A 20,998-nucleotide genomic window follows, 5' to 3' on the forward strand; every position below is an offset into this window, starting at 1 on the left:
ACCCCAAAATCACATGTTTTGAATCCCTTTTTAAAATTCTTCACCATACAACCTAAGGGATCTGGAATTGTTGACTCCGACGCGCCCATACTTATCAATGGAACGTCGTTGACAACGAATACTATGCACGCGTACTATTCAACAGTCACACCCGTTTCCTCTGGCAACAGCACCACGTGGTACGGTTACCAAGTGAAACGTACACAATAACACAATAAACACTCAGGGAATTCCCGTACACACACAGCTGTTACACCAGTCACTAGATAATCAATATTATGCCCTTTGGCGAAACTATACAGTCACCCACGCTATAATTCTCTATATATGAATTACCCGTCTATAACACACCCCAGTAACATCGTCTTTTACAAATAGCGGTTACAGTACGGTTAGCATAGGTCAAAGCACAATTTAAGGTCACAATACAATTATTAGTGGTTATGGTGTTAAACATGCAATGGACGACAGTGATTAGTACTTATATACAGTGTCAGTAAATATACAGGGTTATGGTACCGTGCACTATGATACAGCAACACACTATTAACACTCTCGCTAGACGGCTGAGCTCGCGCTATCTAACAAGATATACACTTTACTAAACAATCTTTAACACATTTACAATTCCCAACTAAACTATTGGCCAGTACCTTGAATGGACTACCTAAAACTATGTACACCCGTTTTGGTTAGCCACACTGCCCAAGCACCACATATAGCGAGCTAGAGGACCGAATTTACACAGGCGCCTCTTAGTCGATTACTATCAAAAATCTAGTGGGTTCCAAATTTACACGCCTTCCCACTTAGCCAAGATAGGTTGAGAGCTAGCGAACCGAATTTACACAGGCGCCGCTTAGTCTCCCGGTCCCTCCGACCTAGCGAACGTAATATACACCCTAGAACGCTAGTCTAGACAAGACACCGGTGTCCGGCTAGGGCTATTTACACCAGAACCCCGCCTGACTAACCAAATCAAACGGTTTGACTAAAGAGCGTTCGATTGAGCGGTGTGCCTTCGCTCCTTCCCTCCGACAGAGGGGGCAGATTCCATACACAATTCAAACCCTTTATGGGCCTACCGCACAATCGGTATACCCCTAGTGGGTCTGCCGTCTAAAACAGCAGTTGTCTTACCTCCTCGTTCCTGAACCTGAGTTCACACTCATCGACGGGGACACCCCAGCACTTCTTACGTAGAGGCCGATGATCTCCTGGACAACAGACCAGTGGCGCCGAGACGAAGGGAGGTCCACGCAGAATTTCAGGGGTGCAGCCGTAGAGAACGTGGGCAAAGATAGACCGTCTCACGCCTCTGCCTCTCAGCTACCGTTGAACGATGAGCTTCCCGGCCAATGCACCAAATGATACCGGAGAAACTGACGGAAGCCAAGCACAGAGAGATGGACACAGGTTTCTTCAGGAAGGAAGAGATTCTTTATTGGATCACCGATCGGGACTCAGAGGGACTAATGTCACCAAAATACAGCAAGTTCTGAGCCCCGGACAATAGCGCAGGCTCCTTATATAGGCACATAACTCCTCCCATATTAAGCTCCACCCGCACATTCTCTTGACCAATCAATACAAATAAGAATTAACTTCCTGCTTGACCGCATGGCCTGTCCAGCACAATGGAGGAGGGGAATACTACATCCTGTATTCTTGCACATGCTCCGTACACTACTGATCGTATCTTGCATCGTGCAACCAACTGATCGATACGTCAGCATATGCACGTACACATGCCACGTGGTAATCTCAGCCTATTAAATTTATTTTTACCGAGATTCCACCACAATCCAAGGCAGGTGTGGGAGTTTCTGCTGCCATCCATCGAGGCTCAGTAAACAAATAAATGAACAACGCATTACAAACAACTTAACATTTGCAAACAAACAACCAACTCGGTAAGTGTGCATGTGTGTAGGAGTGTGAACATGTATGTAAGTGCGCATGTGTTGTATCAGTATAAGTGTGTTGTATCAGTGTACATGTCTGTGTATCAGTGTACATGTGGGTCAGTGTGTGTGTATGAGTGTGAACATGTATGTAAGTGCGTATGTGTTGTATCAGTATGTGTGTTGTATCAGTGTACATGTCTGTGTATCAGTGTGTGTGTATGAGTTGGAACATGCGTCCATGTGTGTTTGTCAGTGAGTATGTGTGTGTATGAGTGTGTCAGTATGTGTGTGCATAAATGTGTGTACATGCATTCTCCCTGAGAGCTGGGTGTATATCTTCATACAGAGAAACTTACAGCCCTTACCTCCAATCACAGAATCCAGCACTCAGGTCATCCATCGTTGGTAAATTAATGTAAAAAATCTGTAACTGTTTACTTGTCTTGTAGTTATCTAATTATCTCAGAAATGATTACAGAGAGTTTCATGATCTAAAAACGGTCACTTTTGAAATCACTGATCATTTCCTGAATTTTAGCCAGTGGCAGTGATTGTTAAAATGGGAGTATTTGTATGTTTTATACACTATTTAAATAAACAATCAAACGTTTGGATTAAAATGACAATTACGGTAGTTAATTTATAAGAAATGATGAACTATTGGCAATATATCTGTAAAATAAATATGTTCTAAAAACAGTGTATTATTATGGCTGCCTGCGATACCATCAACTACATTCTATTAAAGGATAACTAAAGCGTTCGGAATACAAATCTGTACAAACCTGTCCTCCCAACGCTTTATGCCTCGTTTCCACTGAGCAGAACGGTTCGGGTCGATACGGTTTGGTACGCTATTTTGAGTGTTTCCATTATAAAAGTCGCCCATACAACCGAACCAAGCCGCACCATTGCTGGACCCCCTTCAGTTGTAGATCCATAGGAAATAGTACGGTACAGTTAGGGCGGAGCTACTGGCGTCACACTATACATTCCATTGATTGGCGGACAGAAAAAACATCACTGCTCACGTCAAAGGCAAGTGTGAAACAAACACCACATCGCCGTTCAGTCCAGATACTAGGAGAAGGTCTGGTCGGCTCAGGAACTATCCACTTCCCTAACTGAAATTGGTGATAGCGTTCAGAGTGAGCTTAATGGATCAGTGAGAAATGAAAAGGTGCATAAAGATATTTCTCTGTGGATGGCAGCCGAGGGATTTGAACGGACGTCTGTTCAGTGTAGGTAAAGCTCAAGAAGCTAAAAGGCCAATATAAAAAAATGAAGGACGCCACAGCCGTAGTGGAAACAGTCGAAGTACTTAGAGGTAGAACGACGCCATGGACGCCATTTACGGTCTCAGGCCGGCAAACCTATGCAGGGAGGGAGGTCTGGACTTGGCGTCTGTACTTTTAAAATCCATTATGGAGCCCGTTGGTATTTTTTTCACTTGACATTGGCTTTAGCTCTGCTAACCATTTATAAAAATCACTTCACAAAACCATTCACTCTTTGCACAAAAACACATCTTATTTGTACAGTGGAATGAAAGGTAATGGTAGGTTAGTTAGCTCAGCATCCCATTGTTTACTACCTGATGTTAACTGCCATTTACGATAGTTAACCGTTAACATTGTGTGTTGTTCTCGTTGTTTGTGTATCAAACTCGTGATCTGTGCATTTTCAGATACAGTTGAGGGACTCTCCAATGATGCCTCAACCTTTTCCGACGATGGTCCGTTCACGTCGTTCAGTAGCGCCAGTACGATGGCGTCAACACCGACCTAACCACAGATTACGCCCAATGCACCCCGCCATCAACACACTGGGAAGACATGATAATTAGAGTGAAAGTTGTAATTGTGCATTTTCCTAACTTTAAATTCACATTAAACTGTGAACTCACTCAACATTCCTCGGTGTAGTTTATGTTTGCATGATCAAATCCATCATCAGAATTGTACATTGTCTGTATATCCTGCTATTTAATTTTCTTCATTGAGTTTTGAGCTTCTCTTGTATATATTGTGTTTATTTTAATTTGTGTTTACAAGGTTCTTGTGTGTTATATCTGTTAGCTAATATATCTCCACCTAGTTGTTGTACCATTGCTACAAAAACACTAGTCTTTTGTATATTCCAGGTGATAGGAGATGGTTGCAGCTGGATGTGCGCACAGTCATGGAGGAGATGCGGGCAGCAGATGAAAGGCAGCAGGAAAGAATGGAGAACCTTTCTGAGCGACGGTTTCATGCACTGCGTCAGGATGCCCAGGAAGCAAGGTGCCAGGAGGCAGAAATCGCCCGGCAGCAGATGGAGCAGTTGGCTACCTTCAACCAGGCCTTCCTCAGTGTCCTTGGGCTGCATGTTCAAGTGCTGGGAGGCAGTCATGATCCCATGCCACCGCCCAGGCAGTAGTGCCTTTCAGCCAGCACAGGACCTGTACACTTTTTTTTTTAATTTAGTTTTTGTTGTTTATTTGTAAAAAAAAAAAAAAAAAAAATTCACATTTTTATTTTCAATTTTACTATAAAAATCTGGAGAGACTGTGGGTGTGTCTGATTAAATGTAAAACTTTTCAAAAATCATGGTATAAAATGAAATGTTGAGGTGCCGCATCAGAGCCTGACGTACTTCACTGCACTCTTCTTCGCTATCCCGTGCTATTACCCGTACTGACTCTTCTGCAGACGTATCCCATTCCTCAAAGATTGTGAGGTGCACAGCAAGTAAGCACCATGGATTTGACAAGTTCAATGTCACGGTCATTCCTCTTCATAAGACACTACTACTTAAGTCTCCCAAATGCATTTCCAACTATGACCCGTGCCCTGGATGTTTTCTTGTTGTAGGTTTGTTGTTCTGGTGTCAGGCGGCCATTGTCAGGAAATGGCTTCAGGAGGCAGTTCTGCAAATTGTAGACAGAGTTCCCCAGCACATAATAGCCAACATTCACCCCCTCCCCTCCCCCATGTTCTTAGTGCAAACAGGGTACAGGCCTCCCTGCCCAACCAATTCTTAAAATGTGGACAATCGCAGAACCCGAGCATCGTGCAAACTCCCAGGCTTTCCTACATTCACACTCCAGAATAGTCCTTTTCCATCCACTACTCCCTGGAGGATGATGGAATGCCATCCTTTTTCTGTTAAAGTAGTCAGTGTGGTATTCTTGTGATGCTATTATTGGTATGTGTGACCCATCAATAGCACCAACACACTGTGGAAGGCCCCACCTGTTCTCAAAGTACTCAGCCATGTCTTTAAGCTTTTCCAGGTCTGGAAAATTAATAATTTCATGATCTAACAATGTGCAGACAGCCTTACTGAAGTCCTGCACACACCGGCACACTGATGATTTACTGACACCAAAAAGGTGACCGATACTTCTGTATTCACTGTTGGTAGCCAGCTTCCACAGTACAATGGCAACTCACAGGCAAACTGGCTCGGAAGTTGGTGGTTTGCTTCTCCATCGCTGGACGTAGCCTTGCACAAAAGGTATGAACATGTTTCCTCCGACATTCGGAAATTGTGCACCCACTGTGTGTGTGTGAATCCCGGGACGGTCACATCCCACCACTCATTGGCGCGGCGGAGAGCCCAAATGACTGGTCGGCGGCACTGCTTTGACAAAAGGAGAAGCATCTACAGATGGTAGAGATAACTTAATTTAATACACCATATCACTATGAAGTCAAATATAGTACAACATAATATACGTTACACAGACAGACAGCATCATGTATAAAAGCGAGCAACATAAATAAGGAGTTTTTATGTCCGGTGTAATACTTGAAACATGCAATTTAACATACATGGGCAACATGTATGTTGTTAAATACATCATGTATATCCTTCCCATCTTATTTTAGATTTTTCTTATGCTGTATTCTTTTTATTTATTAATATTTAAGTTAGTTAACAAATGAGTAGAACTACATGACAAATATGATAATGCATGGCATAAAGTTGCTTACCCTATAGCGCTTCCGTCTTCGTCTGTGCTTCTCCTCCCGGCTCAAGACCCAAGCCAGTAGTTTTCTTCTCTTTTCGGCTGTGTTTGTCTTCGCTGCTTGCAGCCTTCTCTCATACAGTGCGGCATGTATTGCAACTACAAAAATCCAAAAGCCAAGCAGAGCAAAGACGAGCTGCTGGGTGACCTCCATTGTTGTTCTTTATTGTCGCACTATTTTGATGCCACGCTAGTCATTTGGTCTAAACCCCGCCATCCCCCGGGCGGTCCAACTTGCAGTGGAAACGCTAACCTGAATAGGATGGACCATTCTAACCCTTCCAAACTGTACCGACTCAAAACCATTCCACTTAGTGGAAACAAGGCTTTAGTGACCCTGTCCATAGCTGTATAGAACCCCCACGTAGAATAAAAATTAAAGTTACTTACAATCCAAGTTTCCCCATTGGAAAGCAGTGAATCAATGCTTTCCAATGGCGTCTTCTGTGTCACGTGTAATTGTTGTTTAGTCAGTGACGCAAAAAGCGTTTCTATTGGCTTCATACCGAGTCACTAGAGGTATGTTTAACCTTGCGAAGTAAACATTGCAGCTTCTAAAAAAAACATCAATGTTTCACATTGTAGGTTTAGTAAGACAGGACGCCAGCACCCAGACCCCTTCACTGAAATGAAGTGGCCGTTCATTTTCAATGGAAGATGAAGGGCGTTTATGGGAACGCCCCATCTGGTATCACTTCCATTTCCAACGTCTTATTTGGAGGAAATCTTTCAGTTCATGTCTTACAATTTGCCACAAGTTCCTTTTCCAATCAGTTGGGATTTTTTCTCGAATGCACAAAAAATCCCCATGGAATGTAGAGGTTAAAAACAGATAACTGGTGCAAAAGAAAAGTTTCTGTAAGGGAGGAAATCCATGTGTTTTATTTTTATATTTTTTTTTATTTTTGTAGTGCATATAGAAGTTACAGCAAGCTTGAGGTACCCCAACGGCATTCCTCAGGCAAATCAATATGTAGTACAAAGGGGTGATCGAAGGTTCATGCACAATCTTTTATGTTAATATCAAGCTAGAACTGGAAAGGTTGTGTCTAAGTGAGAGGAACGATTTTAAACTACTTGTTCAGATATGTCAAGCATAGTCCTGCGTAGGGTTCACTATAGGCATTTGCATCAAAAGAGTATTCAGAGAAGTGGCAAAAAGGGGGAACATGACATGTACAATCACCATATAAACACGGCTGTACAATTGATAATAGTTTTCCCCTTCAGCAATATACACAGGTTTAGCATTTCTTTCTAAACGATCACTACATGACATGTTTGTCTGGCAATAGTTACCTGAAGGCAAGGTAGGCAAACTTAGAGGAGTTTACCAATCCACTGCTCTGCCAGGCAGAGGTGAGTAAGGCAAGCATTGTAAAAGGAGAGAAAACAATAGCTTATACATAGATAGGTAACAGAGTTGAATCAGAGAGCCTAAAGAATAGTCAGGTGAGGTACACCGTATATATTATGCTTCGGCAGTTTGGTATCAGATAGTTCTCCTTTCGTGGTTACTTCACCCAATGCCTTGACTGGGCACAGCTCGGAGGTTGCCGTGAGATCCACCAGGCTGGGCCCCGTAGCAGCCCCCGTGGGGATTTCCCTTACACTCTCGGCGCCTGTCTGAGCTTGTGATCCATAGAGCAGGGCGGCGGTCATAGGTGGCGGCACGTGGGGAGCGAGGTAGGTTCACCCTCCAGCCCCGGGCCGGTAGAGAGGCCGGCATCTTTGGTCCACGGACCCGGTAACCCTTAAGGGCCGAATCCCTCCTGGGGTAGGAGTAGTGGTGGGGTCCCAATGGTTTGCCGCCGTCTTCGGCGGTGGGCCCTCCTTCTGTGTGGGCGATGCCTTCGGGTCCAGCCCTTGGTGGCCCTCGGCCCAGGTAGGCCAGTAGCGAAGGATTTGGGCAGTTGTGCGGCAGCTAGGCCCAAGGGAGTCTTCCACGCTTTCCGGCTCTCACCTCCCTTAACAATCACCCATGGTTGGGGTGACAATTGTGCTTGGCGGTGCTCTAGGGCATCCCAGAAATGCTTAAAGTGCTCGTCGAGCCTTCGTAGGAGTTGGTCCACGGGGCTTTGAGGGTTTGCTGCAGTGGCTATGTGCGTTTCCTCTTGAGGGTACGCTGTCCCCGCCATTTTGTGACAGTCTGCTGTGTCCAAGTCTTGTGGCTAGAACCCGGTTCGGGTGCAATGGTAGGTGCAGTGCGGGAAGGCTCGTCCGTCCAGTGGGGACCAAGATCACCCCCGCCGGTCCAAAGGGGGGGGGTAAGAGCGAGTAGGAACTATTCAGTTGTGGATGAGTGCAGAGATCGGCCGCCTCTCCCCAGCTCTGTTGCAGTAGGCCGTAGCAGTGGATCTCCAGTCTCCGTTGGTGTCAGACTTCAGAAAGTTGCCAGGTTGTTTTGCCGCTGCCCCCTGAGGTTAGTAGTGCCTTTCAGTAATTCTGGGCTTTAGGTATCTGGGGTTAAACCCCAGAAATCAGCTTGTTTTGCGGGAGCTTAGGGTCCACACGTCTGCTCAGCTTGATGGCTCGGCTCCGCCCCTCCATATGTTTTTAGTTATGAAAGCAAAATGTTTTACAGGCAATGAAATCCCCCAAAACGTGCACCGTCATACAGAGTGTGCTGCTCTCTTTCACTTAGCTGACAATTTATGTGAAATACTTTAACTGTTCACATTGATACTGGAATAAAGATTAATATCAGGGAACACATGGAGGGAACAGAGGTGGGATTCATGCAGTAACAGGTGGGATTCAGACAGTAATGGGTGGGATTCAGACAGTAATGGGTGGGAGTAATGGGTGGGATTCAGGCAGTAACGGGTGGGATTCAGGCAGTAACGGGTGGGATTCAGGCAGTAACGGGTGGGATTCAGGCAGTAACGGGTGGGATTCAGGCAGTAACGGGTGGGATTCAGGCAGTAACGGGTGGGATTCAGGCAGTAACGGGTGTGATTCAGGCAGTAACGGGTGTGATTCAGGCAGTAACGGGTGTGATTCAGGCAGTAACGGGTGGGATTCATGCATTAATGGGTGGGGGGGGGATTCAGGCAGTAACGGGTGGGGGGGGATTCAGGCAGTAACGGGTGTGATTCAGGCAGTAACGGGTGTGATTCAGGCAGTAACGGGTGGGATTCATGCATTAATGGGTGGGATTCAGGCAGTAACGTGTGGGGGGGGATTCAGGCAGTAACGGGTGGGATTCAGGCAGTAACGGGTGGGATTCAGGCAGTAACGGGTGGGATTCAGGCAGTAACGGGTGGGATTCAGGCAGTAACGGGTGGGATTCAGGCAGTAACGGGTGGGATTCAGGCAGTAACGGGTGGGATTCAGGCAGTAACGGGTGGGATTCAGGCAGTAACAGGTGTGATTCAGGCAGTAACGGGTGGGATTCAGGCAGTAACGGGTGGGATTCAGGCAGTAACGGGTGGGATTCAGGCAGTAACGGGTGGGATTCATGCATTAATGGGTGGGGGGGGGGGAATTCAGGCAGTAACGGGTGGGATTCATGCATTAATGGGTGGGATTCAGGCAGTAACGGGTGGGGGGGGGGAATTCAGGCAGTAACGGGGGAGTCGCGCCAGGCATTAATGAAGCCTGCATGCCTCATGGGGCAAACTCTTCTACAATCCATGTATTGAATGTTCAGTGACAGTAAGTGAGCTAAATGCATGCCTCTTTCCATTACTTTGTGGCTGGAGAGCGTCATACCGTGGCACTATCACACATGTAGACTGAAGCCATATAATGCACCATGAGACAAATCTGTGTCACAATGAGCACCACGAATCGACTCTTTAAACCACTTCCACTGCCATGTCTACGTTTTCATTAGCCAGGCTGCAGCAAGAGGCCAGTCTGTAGGTGCAGCATGAAAATGGTTTGCCATAAATTGGGAGAACTTTGCTCAAAGACCTATAATGAGAGGCTTGGGGTACAGGTATTACCGTGTCCCTTTAAAGGGTACACTTGAGAATAAGGTTTGTTAGTTGAGCTCCCTTTCACCGCTTTATTGGAGCTCTGGTGTTTTTCTTCTAATAGTGCACATGGAAGTCAATCATTGCTCTGTAGCACATTGAACATTAAGTAGGAGCTTTAGGACAGTCCGTTAACGTAACGTCATTGTGACCTCGAAGAGTAAAGTCCGAGCTCCATCCTTCTTTAAGAGATTCTTGGCGGTCTGCTTCTCCTGATAGAAAGATTAATATCGTGTTTTAATAACCTCCCCATGTTATTATGCAGTTACATTTCTGAGTGAAGGCAGATGAGGGACACACAAAGAACCTCACTGGATACTTCACAACTCATCTGTTGTTGCAGAAACTTAAATGTCTCTAAGCCTTAAAATAGCCGCCCTCTCCGCTATCACGTAACATTGGGAGCTGTGCATTGTTCGAGTGCCTCAATAACAAACAAGGAAGTGGGTGAGGGGTCCAAAGAATCCACAGGCCTCTGTCACGGGGCTGGAAATTTAGGGAATGTCATGAAGAAAATCAGACACTGATACAGTGTTTAAGGTGATAAGACATTAAAGTGAATCTTTTTTTCAGAGGAGGCGATTACTATGTGGTCGTCACTGTCAAATAAAGTTATTTAATCAGATCAGACCAAAAACAAACAAAAAAAGGATGGATACCCTGAGAGCAAACATGGACATGTGATTACAATACATCATTTAAAATGTCTCTATAAGCAGAAATCCTATTTGTTGAGAATATAAAAATGAAAAAACTGCCCATAGCATAAATATATATATATTTTTTAAAAAGCGTGTCACTGAAATCTTCTCTAGTATAATAATCGGCATAGTGGCCACTCACCATCACCCGGTTTATCAAACACTGCATTGCCATTACCTGGTTACAAAACAGGAAGTCAGGAGTCTGATGATATAAGCAGCTCCTTTTTCTGGGGGTTTAGATTAATCCTACTTTATGATTCCCAAGAAATGGTTAGTGAGGCCAATATCTTTTAAAAGTGACATACTGAAGGCTGGTGGAGTTTCCTTCATGCAGGATAGAGACTAGAAGAAGCAGGAGGTCCCTTGTGCCTGAAGATGCAGGTTGAGGAGTCCATGCATTGGAGGTTCCTGCAGTGGATACAATGTAACTGATTCTTTATTAGATTGAATAAAGACAAAGGAAAGTCCACATCTTCCACTTCTCCGCTTAATTCCTTCCTATGCTATGAATTTCAACATATTCAAATGTTAAGCACCCCCATCCCCTCCCCCCAAAAAATATGAAGAAAAGAAATAAAATAGTTGGGTAACATGTCCACTAAGAGAACCGTTGATTGTAGAATGTGATATTGAAGATCTCACCATTAGAAACATTATATGACTGTAGTATTTTTTTTTACCCAATCACTCCCTGGGAAGCACTTTGAAGTTTCATTAAAAATTATACCATGTTCAATGTTCACATGTTCTGCTCCCTGTATACCGTATGGGTCATGAGTATACAGAGAATGTTTCTAGGCCAAATTTCTATGAATTGACCATTCCATTGGTTTAAGCACAATCCAGTAATTATTTAATTTGCAGGAACACACATTGTTTATAGAAAGCTACTAGGACAATGAGATCATCCTAATGTGCTACGTCTTAAACTACCGGTCCGTTGGTGCTCGTCTAGTGGTCTATCGAGAAACATAAGTGTTTGGGTTCAAATGCCACATGTACAGGAATTTTTTCTTAATTTCTTTTTTTTTTTTAAACCCAATAGTTAAATAAAAGCTAGTTATGAGCTTAAATACTAAAACAGATGCTTTTTCAGATTTGTATTAATGCTAATTTACAGCCTATGTCTGCCTGTCCTGGCACAGCCATGGTATCCTGGCACCGCCAGTGCTGTATGAGCGCACAAGGCTCTGTGGAAGAAATGCCTGATGTGTGCAGAGTGAAACTGTAATGATGTAACAAACTGATTGAATGAGGTCATGATAAAGTGGTTTTAGGACCAATTCTCACATCACACCATTTCCTAAAGAAACATAGCAATTAACCGTTTTAATGCACCAAAACCAAAAAGCCCTCTCTTTGTTGCTGATAAGATATAAAAAAATTGGGTAAAATTGCACGATTACCTCAATCAGTAAATTAACCTACAATTCTTTACTTTCCTGTATCCAGCATTTTGGTTTTACAAAAAGTTCCTTTCAGAGTAAAGAAAGCGAAACTGTGCCTTTAACCTCCTTAAATATCATTAAACGGTAAACTTTAAAGGGACACCACTAAAAAAAAATAAAACCCAAAACATTAGTAGCTAAAACTTCAAAGAAAACATATCTCCATTTAATTAACATTTTTATATTGGGTATATATTAAAAACAGCTTGCAAAAGCTGCTGATCTCTTGTCTGCAGCCTATGGAAACCCTCCCCTTCTAACTTCACCCAGAATTTCTGTGTCTATCCAATCACAGACTTTCCAATGCAGCTCAATGAGAAGTCTTTACAGGGCAGGTGCTCTGAGCAATTGCTGCCTTTTGAGTTTATCTCCACTGAGTTAACCAAACCAGGAAGTAAGGACCGGGTGTCTGATTGACAGACAGGGGGGTGTGACCAGGTTAATTTATTAAAGTGATAATTTCTATTGAATTCTGCCTTTTTTGTTTAATTAAAATAATGGGACACACTCGTCACACAAAGCATTTCAGAAAGATTAACTGCTTTACGCTTGTGGAGAATTTCTTAAAATAAAACCAGAACTGGACAAGTTTAGCTGCCGGTGAGTTTATTGTGCATTCAGAACACACAGAGCAACATTTAGCAAATAAACACCATAGTTATACACATTACTGCTATATACACACACAGCGGCAGTTTGCTCGGTTTCATCGGGGTCCACCAACAATAGTTTCAGGAATAATCCAGCCCCTACGTGCACTCATGCCAGACATTGTTCTTAGACTTATTTATTTATGAAGTCTGAAGGTTAGCACCTACCTGCTGAGATTAATTAGCCTTGTTCGTTTCGTCCTGCGCAATCCTGTCTGATTAAATGTACACGTTTATTTTACTTCTTTTAATGCTCCTTTCACACAATTTCTGCTCTGCTGATTAATATTGAAGCTGTACGTTTTCATTTACAGTGATTTTGTTTCAAATTTCTATTTGTCTACATCTCTGCCTTTAGTATGCAAATCACTGGGATAACTTCATGCAAGTAGTGCATTATATACATCTCCCCCCGCTGTCACCCCCGCTGTCACCCCCACTGCTCCTGAATGTGGCTCCAAGATGTTTATGCACAACTTAAATATTTTAAGAGAGTGGCATAATTATTGATTGTGGTTTTATTTCTATCCTTTATTTTTTTTTAGTTTCTTTAACAGTTTTTTTGCTGGGTGATTCTGTAACAATTAATTTAAAAATATCTGATAGTCTCCCTAGGATATTATATCAACAAAGCGTGGTGCGAGGGCAGTTTGTCAATGATTTCAATTGATTTATCTGTGTTCGTAAGATACAACGCATGTTAATTTGCAAACACTAATATACTACCCAGCTTTGTATTGTTATCGTCATTTCAGTTAATTTCAGCAATTCAGGTTTAATATAACGCAAGCAGAACCGACTTGGGGTTTGCATTCCATTAATTATTTTATTTTTTTACATGTCATATCGTTAAATTATTTTGCATGTTTTATTAATTTGCTTTCTAAAAATAAATTTTCACGCTTTAAATTTTAAAAATAGATATATAATGAAAAATATGGATGCATTTACATAAAAATGATACTTCTATCCATATAAATAGAAAAATATCACACATAAAAATATAGATTCTATTTATTGATATACAAGGCTGGCTGTTTGTAAAATGGGATAAAGAGGTTCTGTCATTTGTATTCATAACACACAAGGTTAAGTAATTCACTTTTGCCTTGGCCGAGCAGAAGAAAAGGAACTGTTCTGAAGAGCTTGCAATCTGCCATAATAAGGCACGCGGTGTGCTCTTTGCCTTAGTGAAAGGATTTGTCTGCATTGTGACATACACACACAATCCTTATTTTCCCCCCATTTGACAGGTATTCTTACACTTGTTTCAAAGCGCCTTCTCTGTTTCTATAGAATAAATCAGGTGCTATTCTCTCTCCCCTCTGTTTCTCACAGAACACTGATTGTTTTAAAACCACTTAAGTAGTCCAAGGTCCCCGTTTTATATTCCCAATGAAAAGCAGAAGTTTATATCCTTTCATTACTGCCCTCACTCCTATCACTCTATAGTCCTTCCACCTTCAAGTAGAGAAATGATATGAGTATGGAGGGAATGTGATGTAAGTTCTCTTTCACCTGCAGAAATCTATTGTTCTCTTTATCATCACTTGCACAACTGAAAACTAAGGAGAGAAAACACACACACACACACACACACACACACACACACACACACACTCTCTCTCTCTCTCTAGTGTATCTCGCAGAAACTCTGACTGTCACACACACACTCTCTCTCCTGTGTATCTCGCAGAAACTCTCTCTGATTGTCACACACTCTCTCTCTCACACACACAGTCTCTCTGTCACACAGAGTTTAACAGTTAAAGGAAAGTTTACAAGTTACATTGTTGCCACTTTAGGAATTATTAAACATTTCTGTAAAAGAAAATATTATTGTTTTGTCTCCAATTCCTTTTAAGAAACAGAATGTGAACCTAAAATGTCAAGTAAAATGAAGTGGCTGCAGAGGAGTCCAGACCCAGAGAGTCTCTGGCAATCTGTGTTTTCCCATGATCATGAGTCTTCCTGCTTTTCTGTTCCCACCCCAAAAACCAGGATCCCCTCCTTCTCCCTGCCCCTTCTGCCTACATTATGGGACAGCCTCTCTCCTCCCCTTCCTCCACCACTTTCTAAAGTGCAATTCTTTGTTTTCTTTGTATTAATATTTGTTTGCCAGCAGCCCCCCCTTCCAGCCATGCTTGCTATAGATGGCTAGTCCAGCATGGCCCCCCTAGCCCCTCACCCTCAATGGATGTTATAGGTCCTGCTTGCCCCGAAGCCCCCCACTATAGCTGCAGGTTACAGCCCCCCCCCCCCCCCCCATCAGTGTATATTGGCAGGTTCTCCCTGGCCCCCCACTTTCACTGCATGTTAGAGCCCCCCCCCCGGGCCCCCACTAGCACTGCATGCTGGCAGATAGATTCCTTCTCTGTGTCTTGTTGCTTTTATTGAGTTTAACGTCAGCAGGCTGGTTCCTCCCCTGTGCATAGAATTAAACTTTTTCTCCCCCCCTCCCCTCTCCCCCTGTGAGTGTGTTTCTTTCCTTGTCAATAATCCAGAATCCAGACTCCCCCCCCAGCACTCCCTCTCTGCCTGCCCCTCATCCCTCCTCCCCCCTCTTTCCAGCTGTCAATCACAGCCGCCTTTGAACTGGAAACCTTCCAGTCTAACTTCAACTGACTCAACTGGGGCGAGCGGAGCTGTATAGAGGGTCTGTCTTCATCTGACTGCTGGCTTGGGGGGCTGCCTTTTTGGGGGTTACTCCTGGACTTTGGTTTGTTTTATGACTGGGGGAGAAGAGGAGACTTCAGGGGGGAGGGGGGCATCGCAGACTGGACTCTAGGAGGAACACTCCACCCCCCTTCACCCACCACAAAGGGGACCCCACTGACCCCCTCCAGCCCCCCCCCCCCCCCCAGATTTGGGCTCCCCCCGGCCAGGTGTTGGGGTGCAGCTGCCGGGAGCTCTCAGAGAAGGAAGGAATAAAAGTTTTTTGGGGGGATTTGCTGCAGTTTTGTGGGTTTTTCTGGATTCTGCAAACTGTTGCTTGGTGGGGGGACCATGCCGCAGCTGAATGGCGGTGGGGGGGACGATCTGGGGGCCAATGATGAGATGATCTCCTTCAAGGATGAGGGGGAGCAGGAGGAGAAAATCTCAGAGAACTCGGCAGCCGAAAGGGACCTGGCAGAGGTCAAATCCTCCCTGGTCAACGAGTCAGAGACCCAGCAGAACAGCTCGTCAGACTCTGAGGTCAGCAGGGGCACAGGGTGGGCAGAATGGGGGCACAGGGTGGGCAGAATGGAGGCAAAGGGTGGGCTTACTGATGGGCAGTATGGGTGCAGAATTTGGGGGCACAGGGTGGGCATTCTGATGGGGCAGAATTTGGGGGCACAGGGTGGGCATACTGAGGGGCAGAATTGGGGGCACATGGTGGGCATACTGAGGGGCAGAATTGGGGGCACTTGGTGGACATGTTGAAAGGGCACATGGTGGGCATAGTGTGGGGGCACAGGGTATGTAGAATGGGGACACAGGGTGGACATTGTGAGGGTGCACAAGGTGGGCATTGTAAGGGGCACAGGATAAGGCAGAATGAGGGGCACAGGGTGGGCAGAATAAGGGAGATATGGAGGAGGCAGACTGTGATTATAGAGCGGGCACAGGGTGCTGGGTTCAGTGGGCAGAGAGTGCCGGTACAGTGGTACAGGGCATAGTGGGCAGAATGCTGGGTTAAGTGGGCACAAATGCTGCCTGTGCTGTGAGGAAGGCGCAGGCTGCTGCCTTGAGTTGGCGTAGGACTCGTCGGATAGTCTGTACTGAGTAAAGGGTTACAGGGATCAGCCCAGGTTGAGTTAGCAGTGGCTATTAGGGGCATTATAGGAACTTGGGGTGCATGTTGATGTAGTAAGGATTGCATTGAGAGGGCATAGGCTGGAGTAAGATGCTTAGAGCCAGTACAAGATGGCACAGGGTTTAGCAGAAGATCTGAGTTACAAAATCAAGTTACAGTTTGGGAACAAAGTGACTTCAGGTTCAGTGTGCGGCCCACCATATCAAAAATTATTTGTATATCACTGGTGATGGGGGTTCAGGGTACAGTTTAGGGATGGGGTTTCAGGGTACACCTTAAGGATGTGGTTTCAGGGTGCATTTTAGAGCATAGGTTTCAGGGTACAGTTTAGGGACAGATTGTCTTATTTACACTCCTCTGTTTGTATTGAGGTCTTGTAGTCACTGTCCTCAGGTAGAAGTGGGATTTTAACATTGGTGCACACATATAGATATATGTCATGGGTTATTATCCCTGCATGAGCTTGCCATTAATATGCAATCTGTATTGCAATCACAGAAATTTAATGCCACATGTTATAACCCCACGCGATTTAAAGTGCTCGTTTTGAGGGCAATATTACTGTATATTATGTCTGTCTGTACCCCAATATAACCTGTCCCTCTCTCCGGCTGTGCCAGGCGGAGCGACGGCCTCCACCACGACCAGACACCTTTCGTGACAAGAGCCGAGACAGCTTGGAAGAAGGTGAGAGCCAAAGAGGGACAAAGCAGGGAGCAGTGAACCTGGGGGGGAGGGGGGGTGGGAAACAGTGGGGGCTGGTGTAACTCCTTAGATTACTGAATGTCGATTAAACACACATAAACAACAGTAAAAATTTTGACAATTACTTTTCTGTTAACTTAACCAGTTGAGTGCCAATGTCAGTCCTGCCCTCATTCATTGACCTCAGGGGTGGGGGGTCAAGCCAGTCAATCAGGAGGTGCTAACCTTTGGGGGAACCCACTTTTACTTGGAATTAAAAAAAGTTTCCTCTTCTTCTCTCCGACCTGCAATGTTAGCTGCGAAGAGGCAAGAAGGAGGCCTATTTAAGAACCCAGCTTATCCTGGATACCCCTTCATCATGATCCCTGACCTCACCAGCCCATACCTACCAAACGGATCCCTTTCACCAACCGCACGGACAGTAAGTGCCAACCCCTTGTTACCCCTGCTTTCCTGAGGAAACTTTCTGCCAACTTGTGCCATGATCTCCTGAATTCATCTCTCCTTGTTTACTATCCTTCTTCCTCATTGACTCCTTTATAAACTTATATATGGGGATTTATGTTTATATAATCTTGTGTGGCATAGACGTGTGTGTATATTTCTATATGTGTACACTCATTCATATTATACAGAACAATGTGTGTGTACATATATAGAGATATAGAAACACTCACACATAATCTGTGTGCTCTCCAGAATAGAATGTTAGGTCAATATATAGAAACGTGCAGATTACGTTTTGTTTTCTCCAGTGTTTAAGGTAAACGGAGAGGGTTTAGTGGATGATATGTGCCAGTCTATTTCCGTCTGTAGATTTTATTAGGCCTGATTTGTATCTTTATATCTGGATTTTAAATAAAACAACTCAGGTCTTCAAGGCCTGTAAACATAGCAGCTTCACTCAGGGAGTTAGCTGGAGTTTGGGACGGATTTTGCTTTTAAGAAAAAAAACAAAAAACATTTTATGATTAAGGAAACTATTTAATTTTGTCAGTGGTTTTGTGGCGGCAAAGTGACTCTTTTTTCTATTCATTTCTCTTCCTTCCTTCTAGGACTGTCACTTTATTTTGTGTTTTTCCCCTGTGTGGCCTTTTTTTTACTTTCTTTATGTAAATATATATTTTAATTCATTCGAGGGTCTGGGAGGAAAACATTTTTTTGTTTTTTTTTTAAAGTCTGAACATTCTTTGCTGGCTGTATTTATAATCTATAATCTGATCATTTCTAAAATTCCAAATTCTGCCAAGAAAACACATACTCTGGTTCAAAGTAAAATTCGAGAGATTGTTTTTTTCTACTTGTATAATCCTTATAACAGTGTCAAGTGCCGGATACATTTGAAATCAATCAGAATATTTGTGAGTTTTATTTCTCAGGGCTATAACATGTTTTGGGGAATTTTCTGTAGATTGTTTTTCACGAATAGTTGATTGTTGTTGTTTATCTTTTTTAATGTTGGTTTTCTGGGATTTGTGAGGTTTTGTTAAACAGCTGATTGCTGGATGGTGTTGCTGGTCACTGTGGAATGTGGTGCCCTGCTAGGTATAACTTCCTGACATTGACCTGTGTCTGTATTCATAGCTTCAGCCTGTCTGTCTGTTAGGGTTTTTAACCAGATCTGCAAGATTATTATTAATCACACCGTGGTATTAACTGGTTCACGTTAAAAATAAAATCCCCAAAAAGAATTGTCATGTAAGCCTTCTTTCATTTCCAAAGACATTGACATAAAAAGACTCACTAGCTATGCAAACACGGATATTTTATATTTACTTCTGGGAACTCTAGGAGTTATTTAACACCGTTTAAGCTGAAGATGTATTGGGTTTTAAGATTTAAAATATAAAACACAATCTTATTTTAGAAACTAATTTCTTGCAGAGGGAGAGTGCTAGCTAGCAGGTGATATTCTGTTTTTTTTTTTAATGTTTGTGGTATTTTTTTTTGGTGGCGTTCAGTTAAATGATCCTGATTGTACGATCCTTTATATTGTGCCATAATAAGCCTTTTCTAATCTGATGTGGGAAAACCCAGCTGCGGTTTCAGAATAGCAAGTCGTGTGCAGTGCGGGGGACCGTCTATTTCCACCTATTTGGGTTTATGATTATGGTTCTATTAACATGGCAACTAATCATTTCTTCTCTAGGTATAATTGATGCAGGTATTTCTTCCCGGTAGATAAAGAATGCATCATTGTAACATTTCTTAAATGTATTCACTATAATTACGGTATTCTTTGCATTTTGGAAACGGCATGCCCAGAAACATTGATTCTTCCCCTTTCGTCTTTTGTTAGGAAAGCGGAGATTTATAGTCATGGCGTTGAGATCGCTTATGATGAATAATATATTATCTAAGTATACTAGTTTAAATTGCAAGCGACTTATAAAGCCTTAGAGATTTAATGTTATATGGTCAGATTTTCTGTGGGAATTGGGGTTAATATTGATTTCAATATAAATTGCCTTGAGATCTGAATTATATCTGGGGCCACAAATATTTACATGAAAATCAAGAAATATGTGTGGTCCTCAGATTAGCTGTGTCGTTTTTTCTGTAAATATACCGTACATATTGGAAACTTGGGGGGGGGGGAGGGTGTAAGTTTTTTGGGTCTCTTTTGTGTTGAATTAAGCTGGTTTTGTCTAAATGTGTCCAATTCTTGGTCTTTCTATATTGAATTCTCTGCATCCCGCACTGAGCAGAGCGTCTGGGTGATATATTAATGAGGGACGTCTTGGAGAAATGAATAGTATTGTGAATCGTTTTCGGAATTTTGCTTTGATTTGTCATCTGTCAGATATTTTCACACCTATCTGAGTTTTTGTTTTTGTTTTCATTAAAGAACAGCTTCCAAAACATTTTTAATTTTTTTTTTTTTAAATAATATAACGCTCTTAAACTCTGCTATTTCTTGTGTTGCCAGCCCAGCACATTATGGGTTAAGACCTCCCTGGAAAAGGCTACTTTAACCCATTAGCCTCGGCCCTTTCTCACAAAAGAGTTTTTTGAAACACTTGTAAATGTACATGTGAAATACCCAAACCCCCCCTCCAGCCTAATGTAATGTCTCTGTAATTACACAGATCATTACATTTTAAATAGAGGACAATTTCACGTTTATCGGAGTCTAACAGGTGTCCTGTGACCTCATGCTCGTCAACCACAAATAAAACTGCACCCTGACGGGTTCCGTGCTGCCTTTCGTGATAGATCTGGCTGGCAAGGCCTGCGTTTTTAACTCTCGCAGTGCCACAGGGGTCAGCAGTATGTTGCTGGAACACCAAGCAATGAAAAGGTTTTGTTTTATCATCAGAAAGCGTTACTTTTCTTGTTAATTAAATACACGGATGCCCTGGCTAAAACAAAACAAAAACTCCTTATTTTTAAGCTTTTTTCGGCCAGTGACCGTGTCATGTGACAATCCGTACTGGATTGTAGACCCCTCAGTCGGGAGGGGGCCTATTGTCATACACTTATCAATGCCTGGCAATAGCCCGGGGGGAAGATTCTTTCTATCCACTTTTCTTTTTGCCACAAATTGTCAAGAGATGTTTTTTTTTTTTTTATTCTTTTGGGTGTTTTAATAGCATCTCCTGTCCCACTGTGAGAGACTGTGGACGATTGTCAAGTTTTCCCTTAAATAAAGAACGGTGCCAATTTCTATACGTAACATTATTCCTTTTTTCATTGCACTCGGCTGAATTCCGGATTGTGCGAGGCATTAAATACTTAAAACTAACAAACTTTAACACTAAGAACTATAAGCACGAAGTGTTTTTTTGGCGTGACG

General features: G+C 43.2%; 1 protein-coding gene across 39 annotated transcripts in view; it reads left to right on the top strand.

The window, feature by feature from the left end:
- Positions 1-15,223: 15,223 nt before the first annotated feature.
- The window catches only part of TCF7L2 (transcription factor 7 like 2), a 205,093-nt gene continuing 199,318 nt past the window's right edge, over positions 15,224-20,998 (top strand). For 9 of the 39 annotated variants that reach the window (XM_063434035.1, XM_063434041.1, XM_063434021.1 and 6 more), the window contains exons 1-3: positions 15,225-15,896; positions 17,118-17,184; positions 17,499-17,623. In XM_063434035.1, the coding sequence (XP_063290105.1) occupies positions 15,708-15,896; positions 17,118-17,184; positions 17,499-17,623 (381 nt within the window). In that variant the 5' untranslated portion in view covers positions 15,225-15,707. Of the gene's footprint in view, positions 15,897-17,117; positions 17,185-17,498; positions 17,624-20,998 lie in introns of all 39 variants that reach the window. The other 30 variants (XM_063434002.1, XM_063434009.1, XM_063434010.1 and 27 more) reach the window with 10 other exon arrangements.

Source organism: Pelobates fuscus, chromosome 10, assembly GCF_036172605.1.
Source record: "Pelobates fuscus isolate aPelFus1 chromosome 10, aPelFus1.pri, whole genome shotgun sequence".
Taxonomy (NCBI): Eukaryota; Metazoa; Chordata; class Amphibia; order Anura; family Pelobatidae; genus Pelobates; species Pelobates fuscus.